Genomic DNA, 15919 nt, shown 5'->3' with positions numbered 1-15919 from the left:
TTAGGGATATATTAATGAATTGAGCTGCAATCATTTATATCTATCATATCTGCCTGGAGTTCAGCTTTAAAGAGAACTGTGGGGTAACCTTTTTTTCCCAAAGTTACATAGTATTTGAGGTTGAATAAAGACATATGTCCATCAAGTCCAACCTATTGTGTGTGTGTGTGTGTGTGTGTGCATAAGTCCTTGAGTCATCTCGTTCTTAGATTCTGAAAGGGCACCATTTATTGATACTCTCTGTACCCGTTCCTTTAGCCAGTTCTCTATCCATGTACACACCCTTCCGTCTATGGCCATAGCTCTCAGCTTGTGTAGCAAGCGTTTATGAGGTACCGTATCAAAAGCCTTAGCGAAATCCAGATATACCACATCCACAGACCTCCCTCTGTCCAGATCTCTACTTACCCCCTCGTAAAAAGTTATCTTCAGGGTCACGAGAGGACATATATTAACCTCCTCCCATGACCCAAAACTCAGTATATAGCAGGCTATTGCCCGCTATATACTGAGATCTCCGCAGCTGGGACAGATCCCTACAATACTGTCGAGATTCACCCCGTTGGCTGATTGACAGCTGGCTCTGCCTATCTAGAGGGGGATCCTTGCAGGGAGCGGTGACTCACAGGGATATGATTAGGAAGTCAATAGTCTGGGATCAAAAGAGCCAACCTGTGACACCTTCATTGTCATAGGCTGGCTCACTCACCCCATAATTCTCCTTTAAGCTTAGCAGCTGCGGCATTACTAAGTCAGGTGGACATTGGAAAATAATAAACTTGAATATTGCACCTTTTTTTCATAATTTCTAACAAAGTTGTATTTATTCACATAACAGGACGACACACTTGACACATTTTGGAAAACAATTCAGCAGTCTGGCGATATATATGCAATATATAGCACAGCATACGTAGTTCAGTAGTTAGTGATTAGTGGTGTGCTGTTCCTGTGGCAGTGGTAAGGTAATAATAATAATAATAATAATTATAAAATAATACTAATATTAATAATAATAATATTTCTGGAACATTAAAGTAGTCTTAACCTTTCAAGCTTTTTTTCCAATAATGAATGCAGATCATACAAATATAAATTGCCCAGCAAAGTATTTGTTTATACTTTTGCCCAAACACTTACAGTCATCATGTTTCTAAACAGCTCCAACTTTCTTAGCTCGGCTTCCCTCAACTTCCTGTCCAGTACAAGATCACAAGGGACAGAGCCATCTACAGCAACTGTCCATCTACTAGCTTGGAGAAGAGAGAAGGGAGGAAGGAGGAGGGAGGAGGGGGATATGGCCTTTCTAAACCCGTGTGTTTGGGGAGACACACTTAGCTTACAAGCACACACAAGGGTGGCTCCCTAGGACCCTGTAAGGGAAAGGAGCCACCCTAAAACAGGATATCAGGACCAGTGTTCAGGGGACCAGATAATTTGGCAGGCAACTAAAACTTCTAAACCTCAAGGAACAGCATTCCATTGTAAGTGATTTCATCAGCATTTGAAACAGCTTAAAAACATTTTGACTTTTATATCATTTTGAAGGAATGTAAAATTCCAGTAAAGTGGATGGACCATTGAGGTAATTTAACCTTTTAATTGTGTCTAATTGATCATACAGTACATATCTGGTAAGTGGTTTGCAGGGGAATGTTTCAGTTCTGGGTGGATGAAATGCTCATAGAGAAGAAGCTATTATTAGGTTCTCTAAGGGACCTTAATGTTCATTTGGGAGTCACCTGCTAGTCTGTGGTCACTGTGAATGACTATGGAGATCACAAGTACTGTATTACCATGATACTGTATATTAAACACAGGGGTTGATTTACTAAAATAAATATTTATGTTTATTTTGAATACCCGTTCACACGCTAGTTTTTTTTTTCTTTTCATCAACATGCTTGGGTATACAAAGTATACCTTATTACCTAATATTAATTTTGAAAAGTTAACATTAATTTTGCTAGGTGAACAGCCTCTGCCCCTTTATTGTTTTTTTAGCCATTTCCACAAGTACAATGCACAAAAGATAATACAACTGTAGAAAATATGCAAAATACTAAACAGTACAAGTAGTCAAGACCTTGCAGAAAGCAAGATAACCAGAAAACAGTATTAAGACCAGGTTAGGTTCTCTATGGTTGGGTAATACTTGGGATGTTCAGATATCAAATACTGTACTTGGTACAAGTACAGATATAATTCCAGCTACTAGACTAGACTAGAGAAAAACTCAAAAGTTAGGAGGCAGCTGTCATTTTTAAGGAGCATTGACTACGAAGCTCCTGGAATTTGTGCATCTGTTTTATTGTATGATTTGTTATATATATATATATATTGTGGCAGCAGGCTGATAAAAAGCTCTGGGTCTAGGTTCAGGTGTTATACAAAAGGTTGTCCTCTAGGGGTAAGTGCTGAGAGGGCTGGAGGCTTGGAGGTAACAAGCCCAGCTGAAGCTAGCTGGCTTGTTAGGGCCTCTACAAGAAGTCCCAGCCTCCTACGAGAACAGTTCCACCCTAGAACCAGACTGTGTGGCGGGTGGACTGGGGAGCAGACAGCCTGTGTGGCAAACGAGCAGCCTGTGTGGCAATCGGCCTGTGTGGCCAGACGTTTTGTTAAAGGACCTATCTAAAGTCAGTGAGACTGAAAAGTGTAACTTTTGCTGAAGAAAAGCTGTATGTTATGTTTGAAAACTCCTGTGAGAGTAAACCTGTGGGGACTTTTGAGTTGGAATCAATAAAAGTGGGCACAGAAGCCCTTAAAAAGAGGTCATAAGCGAGTGGAAGAGTCCTTAATGCGCTACCATTGGAAGCTAAATCCTCACAATATATACAGTATTTGTAGTCAGAGCCCCACTGATATGTACCCGAGAACCGAGATAACGAACATGCCTACATTGACCTTGGAATGTGCCATGGTCACTATGGTCAGTATGCAACATAAGGGGGCATACTCAGAGTAAATGTTACTAAAAGGGGTGAGGCGGGTGGGGTGACACCTCCCACAAATACAGCAAACTAGTTAGCTAACACTTATACAAAAAAATAATGCATTAAAACAGGAATGCACAAATCACAGGAGCTCCGTAAGCTCCTTTAAAAATGACAGCTGCCTCCTAACTTTTGAGTTTTTCTCTAGTCTAGTTTTGGAGCTGGAAAAGTATTTGTACTTTTACTTGTACCGACCGAGTACGGTACTTGGTATCTAAACATCCCTAATATTTACCTTTATAGATACTTCCTTTTATAAAGGTGACAAAGTTTTGTCCCTGTCTCACAATTGTTTTCCTATGTTGTCCCCCTGTCACATGTGCCCAACAGTGATGTATTCTGGTTTTGTGCTGCCCTAGGCAAGACTAAAGCCGGGCACCCCCCCCATATCTACATTTGCCCCACCCCTTTTCACCTTTGAGCCCGCCTCTTCCTCGCTGTACATTATAAGGGGATTATGAATGCCTGTGCGGGGTCTCAGGAGGCTATGCACCGTCTCAGGGAGGCTGTGTTTCAGCAATGCCCGGGTTCTGGTATAGTGCGATTGCAAAAAATAGTGCATGCATTTATGTCATGCACTATTTTTAGCGATCGCACCAGAATGGCATTGCTGTACCATGTGTTCTGGTGCGGGTGATCGCACTGTGGGCGGGTTAGGCATGTCTGCAGTGCCATTAACTTGAATGGCACTGCCACGCACCCCTCCACCCCAGTACGCAGGGAGGCTTGCTGTATGCGATCCAGTACGTTCCGGCCACTAACTGTGCCGGAACAAGCTCTAAATATGGTGCAGGTGATCTCACTGTGGGCGGGTTGGGCATGTCTGCAGTGCCATTAACTTGAATGGCACTGCCACGCCCCCTCCTACCCTAGCAGGCAGGGAGGCTTGCTGTATGCGATCCAGTGCGTTCCGGCCACTCACTGTGATGGAACGCACTGGATTAGGTGTGAACAAGCTCTAAATATAATGGTTTCCAGCACATCTGCTTACAGGTATATATAATAGATTGCAGGGATCTCTATACCTGTGTCACAAAGGTATAGAGATTTATTATATATACCACAGTCTATGTGCAGAGATCTATTAAACAAGGCTGCCTGTAGCACACACTGCACTTGCAGTGATCTTTCAGTGCTCCAGTCCACGGGACCCCATCCCCCACACTGCTCTGCCCAGTCCCTTACCTTCAGCAGACAGATAGCAGCTGACCTCCCTGGGCCGCCACTGGTCCACCTGTGTTCAGGTCCCTGGGGGTCTTTGCTTCGTTCTCCGGCCGTCCATTTCCACGGCTTTGCTCTTGAAGCCTGAGAGCAGAAGACTCTCCTAGCCCCCAGCCTGTCAGCAGTGAGTATTCTTCTGCTCGCCTCGGCTGTAATGTAATGGAGAAAATGAAAGTGGCAGCAGCTCGCGGTATACTGAGCCTAGGGTGACGGGAGGACGCTAGTTTGTGTCCTATCGTTACCCTAAGGAGAACTATGGGGAAAAGCCTTAACCCCATAGTTCTCCTTTGAGCTGGCCACAGACCTTACAACCATCGCAAGACTTTTGTCTTGCGATGGTTGTAAGGTCATTCAAAAAAAGTACGATCTGCCCATCTTGGACAGGCAGATCATACTTGCGATAATCTGATGACCGCAATGCTGAGCAGGCAGTGTGCGCTTGCGGCATTTATCTTACGAACATGCCACACACCCGCCGAGAATCGTACGATTCTCGGTGGGTTTTCGAACATGTTCCTAAGATAAAAGTCGTGCGACCTTACAGTAGCAGAGGTCGCACGCCTTCCACACACCTTGCGATAATCGTACGATCGCGGGATTTCCCGCGATTATTGTACGATTATCGCAAGGTGTGTGGGCACCTTAAGAATCATAGAAGTCGGTTGACTCTAAAGGTGCACATACACCTTACGAGTATCGTATGACAATAGCAAGGTGTATGGGGGGTGTACAACCGTAAATACTGTACAATCGTACGACTTTTGACTTTCAAGCATGTTTGAAAACTTCGGTCGATCATACGATTATTGCAAGGTTTCCGTACCTCAAAAATCGTACAATCTACACTGCTCATGCGCAAACTAAATTACGTGCGGTTGATTACCGCAATTCGTCCAGGTGCTTTTGTTTAATTACGGCTAATTGAACCTTGTGATAATCGGGGCATAATGGGGCAGCCTACGGCAATCGTACGCCGGTTCAATCATCGGACGAAAAGTGTCATCCGATAATCGGATGGGCACCTTTTAGAATCGAAAGAGTCTACTGAGTTAAAGAACCGTGAGTCATCAGAGGAGTTACTGAGTCATAAGAATCGTGAGTCACCACCAGTAGAACAATACACTGAATCAATGAGCAGGTTGAAGCAGTGATAAGGGACAGAGAGAGTTTAGATTAGAAGAGATCCTCATTCAGATTGATGGTTTAACCCTTTAGGATCAAATTGGCTTCTCAAGGAGATATATATGTTAAAGGTACAGACATCCCTTCTGAAACATCTGTCTCATTCAGTAGCTATATAACTAAATGAGAGAGCTGTCTTTTTTTTAATAACATAAAAATACATTTAAACCTCCTTTTTAATTCTATTATTTACCCCTCCAGTCCTGAGTTTTTCCCTGTATACTTGGATTTGTTTAGTTCCGACAACCATGACCTCTACAGTGGGGGAGATAATTACACATTTACAAAAAAATTAAAAATAAAATAAAAAATAAACAATTTTTGGTTTAAGTTTTTATTTATTTTATTATTTTTCACTTAACATATTTTTTCACTTAAATTTATTGATAGCGTTAGGATCAATGTTCCTCAGGAGCTGCCTGACACCCTTCTCTGAATCAGAGTCCTCTGATTCTGCTCTTCTATGAAAGTTCAGACAGCTCCTGAGCTTCGGTTCACTTGCTTGTCAGCCTACTCAGCAAGTGAACCGAAGATTTGATTCATAAATCGGTTCTTTTGAATGAACTGATTCAAATGAACCGATTCATTTAAAAGATCCGAACTTTCCATCTCTAATCAGAAAGTGACTGACAGCAGTTCTTGGAGTGCATGCATTCAGACAGGAAGTGGCTGAACAAATAATACATTTTACTTTAAATTGCAAATACTATTGGCCATGAATTAAATTAATCTTACAGACAGCTATTAATGTCTTATCTTCTTATCCGATGTACGCATTGCACCAATAAGCAACATGGAAGAGATCTAAGTTATACTTGGATTGAAAAAATTAGCAGATTAGTAAAAATTACCGTAATGCAGAAAACAATAAAAGACATTAGCTTGCAATTTTCAGCCAGCTCTCCATTACATGAAAGGCGGCATGAAGAGGCTCAGTGAAGTTGGCAATGAATGTATGTAAGTGTTTTACTGAGTCACTCAGCTCATAAAAGGAAAGTCTACCAGCCTCATAATCCAGATATATTCCAAACCTCTGAGAGGAGACATTGAGATCAATGTCATTTTTGTCATGTTCTACTGAATACCATTTTTCAGATGTATCCAATTGTGTCAAACATAAAACCCATGACTTATTATCAGCACCAAAGTCTTCTCTTCTTTCTACGCTGGGATAGGCCACCCCCACTTTCCAACTACCAGAGTCACTTGCTTGCACTTCCCAGTAGTGCTGCCCTGATGAAAAACTTCTGGTGCTAAAAGTTTGAAAATACTCAAATTGTTCTGGTGATTGCTCATGTGATGGATGTAATGTACCTTCAGAAATTATCTTTCTGTCTCCTGATATTATTATTCCACCACTAGCTGTGGAAGTATCTAGCAATATATTTGATGCTTCCTGCACATAGAACCCGTTCTTTACACCAGACACAATGTTAGTCAAACCTGAATGAAGCATGGTGGAGATAATGCCTTCATCTAAATAATCTACAGTAGAGTCATCCTCTTCTCTCTCCATATCTTTCTCAGCATCACAAAACTGTGCACAGTCTTCCTTCCATCCTTTTAAAATTGTCAATGGATCAGTTATCTTGCACATTTCCTCAATGTGAAGTATTTGTGCCGACAGCTCGTCTTGTTTTAATTGCAGCTTTGTAAGTAAATCAGATGTGGAATGTACAATTTGGTGTTCCTGTCTGGCAATCTCATCCATGACACCTTTCTCCAGGACATCAATCTTCTCTCTCATGTCTCTAAACAGATTATTCACACTCTCCGTTACTCCAGCAGCTTTTTCTATCACTTTTCTCTGGTGTTCCTGCAGACTTTGCACCTTGTTATCAGTCTCCTCTTGCTTGAAAGTGAGCTTTTGTTGAACACTCTTCAGATGTTTCTTTTGTAAAAATGCCTCACTTAGTCTTTCCACCAATCTCCCTCTATGTCTATATTCCTCTCTTTCCAGGATGCAGCAAACACAAACACCCGAACCATCCAGAGGGCTGAAGTTTTGCAAGACTTTCTTGTGAATGGGACAGTTCCTGTTCTCTGATAATGTGCTGCTTTCAGAGAAAACATTCTCCTCAGTGGTAACGTGGGCATTCAGGTGGACCTCACAAAGTGAAGCTTTACATAGGTTGCCACAGCAGGAGCTTGATTGTGAATGCGGTACGTTGTCCTCAGACTCAGACGGATGGAAGTACTGCGTTATATTACACAATATTACATTTCTCTGCAGTGCAGGTCTCACCTTAAATCTTTTCCTGCATTCAGGACAGGTGAAAACTTGACTTCTTTCCTGGCTGTCCAGTACACTGCTTATACAGAGTTCACAAAACGTATGCCCGCATCTTATTGTGACAGGATCCCTCAAAATGTCCAGACAGACAGAGCAGTTCAGCTGGCTTCTCAAGTCCGTAGTCGCCATTCCAAGCACAGAGAGAGAAATTGAAAACGAAAGTCACTGTGTGCAGTTATGTAGTTTTTCCCAAACAGGGCGTGGTGATACGGTGACTCATGATTTATCATTTTTTTATAATGTTATAAAACACAAACGAGGGAAAACAAGAATTAAAAGTACAATTTTGTGAAAAAAAACCCTCTTCTTTATTTTAGCCCAAAACAAAAATGCTTTCTTCAAGAAAACTAGAGCAAAAAAACTTTCAAGGAGAATTATGAGGTGAGTGATTTTCACTCAGCCTCATAATCTGAGCCGACCTGTGACAATGAGACTGTCACAGGTCAGCTCAGTAGATCTGGAAGTGAGTGAACACATACCGTCGCTCGCTCACTTCTCGATCTATCCCTGCAGAGAGCCGTGGCAGGGGAGGGACTGGATTTCCCTCTCTCCTGTCCGATCTTCCAGCGCTGACTGGCGGAACAGATGGGGGAGGGGGCGGGTACAGCTGGCTCTGCCTCTAGATAGGCAGAGCCAGCTGTCACTCACGCAGGTGGATCAGACATAATTGTCGGGATCCGTTCTGGCTCGCGGTATACTGAGCTTTGGGTGACGGGATGATGCTAGTTTGTGTCCTCCTGTTACCCTTAGGAGAACTATGGGGAAAAGCCCTGACCCCATAGTTCTCCTTTAACAGATAGGGCAAAAGAGCACACAAGCACAAACAGAAAATTGAGCAGCCCCATGCTAATCATGCCGGTTTTCTTACATACTGTGCTTAAGAATAAAATCTAATAAAATATTTTATATAAATAAATCTTGAACCCTTCTGCTACCAAGGCTTTTTTTGTGTGTGTTTTTTTTAACGCATGTTATCATACTCATTTTAGGCCTGAGAATTACTTAAAATCCTCCAGGATTATATATTTCCTGAAATCAGAGACCCTGTAAAAAAAAAGCGGTGGCAGTTGCACATTTTTACATAACATGATATTAGCGCAACTCTTTATCAAACCCAAAATTCAGTAAAAATTACTGTCAGGGACCAGAGCACCTCCAGGTGGTACTGTGGATCCGGGACCTGATCCGGCAGTTCCAGTGCTAGCCTGCAGGTGTCTCCCAGCAATTAGGCACCACCTGGTGCTGATTTGGGAGGGTATTTAACCTCTCCCTGCGGTGAAGCCTGTGCTTCAGTATTGTTGCCATAGCCTCTATCCTGTTGCCTGTATCCTGTTCCTGTTGTCTGTATCCTGTTCCTGCCTTGTACCCTGACTTGGACCTAACTCCTGACCCTTACCCCTGAGGTCTCTTGATCAGTGGCTCCCTCCTTTTTGTTCTGCTCCCCAGGGGTTGACCTGTTGTTTTCCGGGGTGTAATTGTTGCTTACAGTTTTACATGTTACTTGCGGGTGGTGGTGGCGGGGGTGTTTATGGTTGTGGTGTTTTGGTGCAGCTAATAAATTATAGTTTGTAAGCATTTGTGGTCACATATTGGTTCTCTTGTATAGACACCTGCACGTGGTTTGAGGACACCCGTGCACGGTATCGTGACAATTACCCTTATGTTAATTTTAGTGCACAGAAACACAATATAATATTAAATTTTTTGTAAAACATGAGGTTATGATGAGTAAATAGATACCCAACATGACAAGCTTAAAAATTGTACGCGCCCATGAAATGGGGACAAAATAGGTACCCCAAATTGTCCACAGGCGATGCTTTAAAAGTCTGTACAGGTCATCAGTTAATAGTTATTCATAAATATTGGCCCTAAAATAATTGTTTTCACTCTGGCGCACATGGTGATTCCCAACATATGTAGCGCAATCATTGTTTTAGTACATAGATGCCTGTTGGCACTAGTACGCGCACATTTGTGGGAAAGGGGTACTTTACATTTTTTTTAGTATTTATTTATTTTATTTCATTTATTTTAGCTTAAAGGGACATTAAACCCTCAGATTTTTTAACATAAAACAATACTGTAATGTGCGCCTTACTGTAATCCATGGTTGTTTCCCTTCTCTTTGCTGCTCTTCCTTTTAAATCCTCATGTCTTCTCATGCTTGGGGAGAACTTCCCTTTTCAGCTCAGGGCCTCTTCCTGTAGTGCTGGCTCAGGTTTCAAGCCTATACAAACGTATACACAGACACCGTGTATCCATTCCTGAGACAAGGCAGTCTGCTGCAAAACAGAAGTTCTGCAGAGCATGAGAACAGATACAGATTTAAAAGGAAGAGCAGCAAAGAGAAGGGAAACTACCATGGATAACAGTAAGGCACACATTACACTATTGTTTTATGTTAAAAAATCTGAGGGTTTAGTGTCACTTTAAGTCTTTTTTTAAAGGCAAAATGTTTTCTTTGTAATCTCTCCATCTCTATGCATAAGCCGTTTGGTGAAACATGTTAGAGTTGGAGAAGCCTGCGTTTGTTTACAGCCTTAGTTCTCAACTGGTGGGTCGTGACCCAAAAGTGCGTTGTGACTCCATGTTCAGTGGGTCACCATGTGCTTTTCACTTTTGTAGGTGAGAGGCTTCTCAGCCTCCCCCTAGCGCAGCACTGTCCCTATGTTGCTAGGCCCCGAATGTCAGCTTGAGGTGGAGTGGGCTGGGGCTATGGCCGCAAGAGAGCTCCATCCATACGTGAATTGCTTACAGCTTTCTTGCATGTCCTGTAGAGTGACTGGAGTGACATCTCATTCTGGCTCCCGGCACCTCTACAGGGTGCACAAGGGAGTTGTACAAGCAATGCACATATGGCTGCAGCTCCACACTGGTCCCCAGGCCAGCACAGCAGCCAACACCGTACACCAGGCTGAGGATCCACAACAGTTCTGGTAAGGTAGGGAGACTGGGTGTTTAAAAAAAAAAACAAAAACATTTTTTTGAGCGTCTATATATATATGTGTGGGATTGTGTCTGTGGTTGTGTGTGCCTGTCAGTGTTTTTGAGGGCCCGTTCACACTAGTACAGTGTGTTAATCGAACAGTCTTGTGCGATTAATGCACAGTACCATGCAATCGCACCTACTACATGTTCTGGTGTGGGAGGTGCGTTACGTTGCCATTCATTTGAATGGCACCCCAAACGCACCTCCCGTCCACAGTTCAATTGCCTGCACCGGAACATGCGGAACTTGGGTTGCAACTTAATGACCAAGGACAAATGTGGGTCCTGAGGTTACACAGGTTGAGAACCACTGGTTTACAGCATGTTTTGACCCTGAGACTAAACATTGTCCAGCTTGTGATGCCAGTCGTTTTTGTGAGAGCCAGTATCAAGCTACAGTGTGCTTTTCTTACCTGCAGCGACAAGAGGGATGAGGCTGTGAGACCACATGAGGTGGGTGATTTCCACTCATCCTCATAGTTCAAGCCGACCTGTGACAAGAAAACTGTCACAGGTCGGCTCTATTGATCGGGAAGTGAGTAGAAACTTGCAGTGATCTGCTCACTTCACGATCGTCTCCCTGCAGTGAGCGGTGACTGTCAGTCATCGCTCCTCGCAGGGATTCCTCCCCTCTCCAATCCTCCAGCGCTGAGTGGAGAAACGGACGGGGGAGGGGGCGGGCACAGCTGGTTCTGCCTCTAGATAGGCAGAGCCAGCTGTTAATCAGCCAGCTGGGTGGATCTCGACAGCATTGTCAGTATCTGCCACGGCTGCCGCGATCTCAGTATATAGTGAGCAGGAGCTCGCTATATACTGAGCTTTGGGTTACGGGAGGACGTTAGAATATGTCCTCCTGTGACCCTTAAGATAACTATGGGATAAACAGGTTACCCCATAGTTCTCTTTTAACTTTATTGCAATCACATAGGGGGATCACAAGCCCCCTATGTGAGAGCATATTGGTGATGACAGGTTCTTTTTATGGTGACATTAGGGGTCTACCCGACCCCTAGTGTCACCTTTCCCCTTCAAAGAGGCTATTCAAGTTTTAATTGTGTAGATAGAGAAGCCGGGGAATGACAGCTGACATGTGATTGCATCACTTCTGGTTCCATTCAGCAGGAAGGAGATAGGTGAATGGATGTGCACCGTTCTCCCCCAGTGGTGCCAGTCCCGGGATGCAGGAGGCAGTGGCGCCTGGGAAGCAAGGTGGGGTGTTGGATGGGAGGGGACACTTTACTGGCCCTTGGAAGAGATCTGGCAGCAGCTCAACTGCCAGAATTGCTTCCAGTGTAAAGCCAACAGTCAGCTTTACACAGGTAAACCGAGCCTATTTACAGGGGCCCGAAGCCAGCAACGATGCTGCACCAGGACATATAATATAAGGGCTCTAAAATGTTTACATACAGTGTTTATCCCGAGCCACACTCGGGATTACACTGTAGCGTCACTTACCTTGTCCCTACCAGCCCCACTGTGTCCTCCAGCCGATGCTGGCATCCGTCTTCCGGGTTCCGTCCCTTGCGAGCACCCGCATCGCAGGGGACGGAACCGGCAAGAAATGTAAAAGTAAAAAATATAAATAAAAAAAAAAAAAAGATACTGCGTTAATCAGACCGCCAGGGAGGTTAATGGTCTTATTAGGCTATTTCCCATGTGGGTTTAACATAGTCAGCTATGTTCAGTTTGGGGATCCAATTCTGCCCAAGGGAAATTAAAACGTTTTTCTTAGCATCTGACTGAATGATAAAATTAAAATTAGGGTTTCACCTCGTTCTTTTTTCATTTATATTTATTAAGATTCAACATCCATCACATTCTCAAATAATTCATCCCCTCACAGCTACCTCCTCATGTATAATTTCCCCCTCCTCTTTTAGATTGTAAGCCCTCAGGGGCAGGGCCCTCCTTACCATCTTGTCTTGAATTGTGTTGTGATTGTAATGTCTTCCTTATATTGTAAAGCGCTGTGCAAACTGTTGGCGCTATATAAATCCTGTATAATAATAATAACATACAAGCTAGAGAGAAGAATGCACCACATGTATGTGTTACATATAACATGAGATGATGGTTACATTTGTAATTTTTACATGCTTACAATATATTTTTAGAGCTTTTTAGGTACACGCTGACAAGCAATAGTTTATTATTTCAGATAGATTAAAGTGAATGTAAACCCAAAAACAAAAATGTCATTAATTCTCTTTTTTTCAGACATTTTTTCCTTAACAGAGAACTATGACCCAACCTTTTTCAACTTTTTCAGGCCATAGTTCTCTTTTGGGTCACAGAAGGACATTAACTATGTCCCATTAAGGAAGCTGGCTGGCGTGTAATGACTCACCGCCCTGGCTTCCTGATTAGCCAGGAAGCCAGCTTCGTGCTCCCTCGTCAACCGGTATCGAGAACATTTGGGCGAGTACAAGTATACCAATATAGATATCGGTGCATCCCTAATTTCCAGTCCATCCCAGATGCCTCAGTGGACATTTCTTTAAAACTGTCTTTCTTGATGTGATTTATCGCCCTCCTGGACCAGTATCAAACTTCCTTAACCTCTTGCCGTCCGCCCGTTAAGAAAAAACAGACGGACGGCTGACTCCTGTCTGCGGGTTGCCGTCGCCAGACGGCATTTTTTTCCTGCTCGCGCGCGCCCCCTAGCGCGCGCGCACGGGCAGGAAAGACCCGCTTGTTACTACAGCCGTTAACGGCTGTTTCACATACAACCGATCGGCGGCTCTATAGCCGCCGATCAGATAAATGGCCTGGATGGGAAGGGGGTTTAACACCGCGGATGTCTACTGGTTAATTACTTTTTTGCCTGGCTACCATATTTTCTCTCCTGCAACCCTGGCAAACAAGCAACACCAGATGTCTCAGACAGAGAAATATCCTTAGCCACTCACACAATGCTGTACAATTATTGTGTAAGTTCAGACATGTTATGTGGAAAGTCCCTTCAGGAATTTACAGTATCATATAAATATGAATACTTATTAACTAAGAACGGGTTAAGTATTTACTAGCAGAAATGTTCTAGGTTGTATACTGAATAGCTTATATTTGATTTTCTATCAGTACATTTCCTGTTTTTACCATTCGTAATCAAATGAAAGGTTGAACATTTACGTGACACTAGTAGTAATTGTGCTCCTTCAGTTCATGTCTATGGTGCCATGAAACTGTGATGAACAGTAGATTCATGACAATGGAAAATGAAACATTTGCACCGTTTGGTTCCTGTATTTATCAAACTTTTATTACAATATTTTAAAAGATTTAAGCTACACAGTGGGAAGAAAGATAATTCACACACCACACACAGTGTGTAAATTATCATTAAAAAGCTGTATGTTGTGTGGAGGGCAACTGCAAAGTATATAAATCTTACCTTGTAGCATGCTGTCCCCTGCACAGAACAACGAGCTTCTGGGCACTGAAGAGAGACAGAGATGCATCCCAAGCTGTACAGCGCTCCAGTCGCATTACCCGCCCACCCTCACTATTCTCCATTAGGATACTGTATTGTATTTTTTTAAAGAATGCAAGCCATTCTGTGATTCAATCACAGAATGCCTTCTATTCTTTGAAAAAAAAGAAAACATTTTGTGACATCACCAATGAATAAGAAAATGGACCAGAAATCGGGGTATTTTTTTAACACCTATCCATTTTACAAGGTGTGTGTGTGTGTGTGTGTCTGTGTGTCTCTGTGTGTTTTTTACAGGCCTCTCATACTGGAGCCTAGCGTCTGAAAAACTTTTAACAGAACTGTCTTCATGGATGATGTTGTTCTATAAATAGGATTAAAGGAGAACTATGAGGTGGGTGATTTCCACTTATCCTCATAGAGCCGACCTGTGACACAGAAACTGTCACAGGTCGGCTCTATTGATCAGGAAGTGAGCAGAAACATGCAGCCGATCCGCTCATTTCCTGATCATCCCCCTGCAGTGAGCGGTGACTGTCAGTCACAGCTCACCGCAGGGAAACCCCCCTCCCCCCTCCGATCCTCCAGCACTGACTGGAGGAACGGACGAGGGAGGGGCGGGTACAGCTGGCTCTGCCTCTAGATAGGCAGAGCCAGCTGTCACTCACGCAGCTGGGTGGATCTTGACAGTATTGTCCGGATCCGTCCTGGCTGTGGTACTGCCAGTATATCGCGGGCAATAGCCCACGATATACTGAGCTTTGGGTCACGGTAGGACGGTACTATATGTCCTCCCGTGACCCTAAAGAGAACTATGGGGATAAACACTTACCCCATAGTTCTCCTTTAAGAGACTCTGTCAACAACATATGAAATTGCAGGTAAAAGCATAGAAAACACAAAACGTACTATAACCCCTTCACTGCTAAGGCTTTATTTTTTGTGCTTGCAGACACAGGTTTATCCACATTTTTGGCCTGAAAATTAGTTAAAACCCCCCAAAACATATATATATTCTGAAAACACAGACCCTGTAAATAAAATGGCTTTCATGTGTTTTGCACTAAAGAGAGGCTTCCGTCTAGCCACTCTGCCATACAGGCCAGATCGGTGGAGGGCTGCAGTGATGGTTGTCCTTCTGGAACTTTGTCTTATCTCCACACAGGATCTCTGGAGTTCAGTCAAACTGACTATCGGGTTCTTGGTCACCTCTCTTATGAAGGCCTTTCTCCCCCGATTGCTCAGTTTTGGCGGGGCTTCTTCCATTTGAGAATTATGGAGGCCATGTGATCTTGGGAACCTTCAGTGCAGCAGAATTTTTTTTGTAACCTCCGTAGATCTGTGCCTTGCAATAATTCTGTCTCTGAGCTCTGCAGGCAGTTCCTATGACCATAATGGCTTTTGCTCTGATACAGTATGCATTGTCAGCTGTAAGGCCTTCTGAGGAGAGGTGTGCGCCTTTCCAAATCCTGTCCAATCAATCTAATTTACCACAGGTGGACTCCAATCAAGGTGTAGAAAAATCTCAGCAATAGTGATGGGCTGAAGAGGCCCGAGTTCGGTTCAAATACGAACTTTCGAACAGAGCAAACGTTCGTATTCGAACTCGAACTCAATGCAAGTCGATGGGGGTAGAACGTTCAAAAACAAATGTCCCCTTTAATAGAGCTTATTGCCAGTTATTGGCCATAAAAGGTGTATGGGGATCCGGTTACTGATCTGGGGACAGGAATTAATGAAAAAAAAAAGTTTTCATCACTTAAAGGGTAACAATAAAAATGTAAATCTATACAATGTATAGAACCT

The 15919-nt window shown here is 43.3% G+C and overlaps 1 protein-coding gene across 1 annotated transcript; it reads right to left on the bottom strand.

The window, feature by feature from the left end:
- Positions 1 to 6273: 6273 nt before the first annotated feature.
- Positions 6274 to 7818, bottom strand: LOC108797871 (E3 ubiquitin-protein ligase TRIM39-like). Its single transcript, XM_018569562.1, has one exon. The coding sequence runs from the start codon at positions 7816 to 7818 to the stop codon at positions 6274 to 6276; it is 1545 nt and encodes a 514-aa protein (XP_018425064.1).
- Between the last annotated feature and the right edge of the window lie 8101 nt (positions 7819 to 15919).

This window comes from Nanorana parkeri, unplaced genomic scaffold (assembly GCF_000935625.1).
Source record: "Nanorana parkeri isolate BGI_ZX_2015 unplaced genomic scaffold, ASM93562v1 scaffold1356, whole genome shotgun sequence".
Taxonomy (NCBI): domain Eukaryota; kingdom Metazoa; phylum Chordata; class Amphibia; order Anura; family Dicroglossidae; genus Nanorana; species Nanorana parkeri.
This window is presented reverse-complemented; position numbering and strand designations above follow the sequence as displayed.

Bases quoted from the DNA above. Each gene is read 5' to 3' on its own strand.
- LOC108797871 (XM_018569562.1), bottom strand. From the start codon at position 7,818: ATGGCGACTACGGACTTGAGAAGCCAGCTGAACTGCTCTGTCTGTCTG.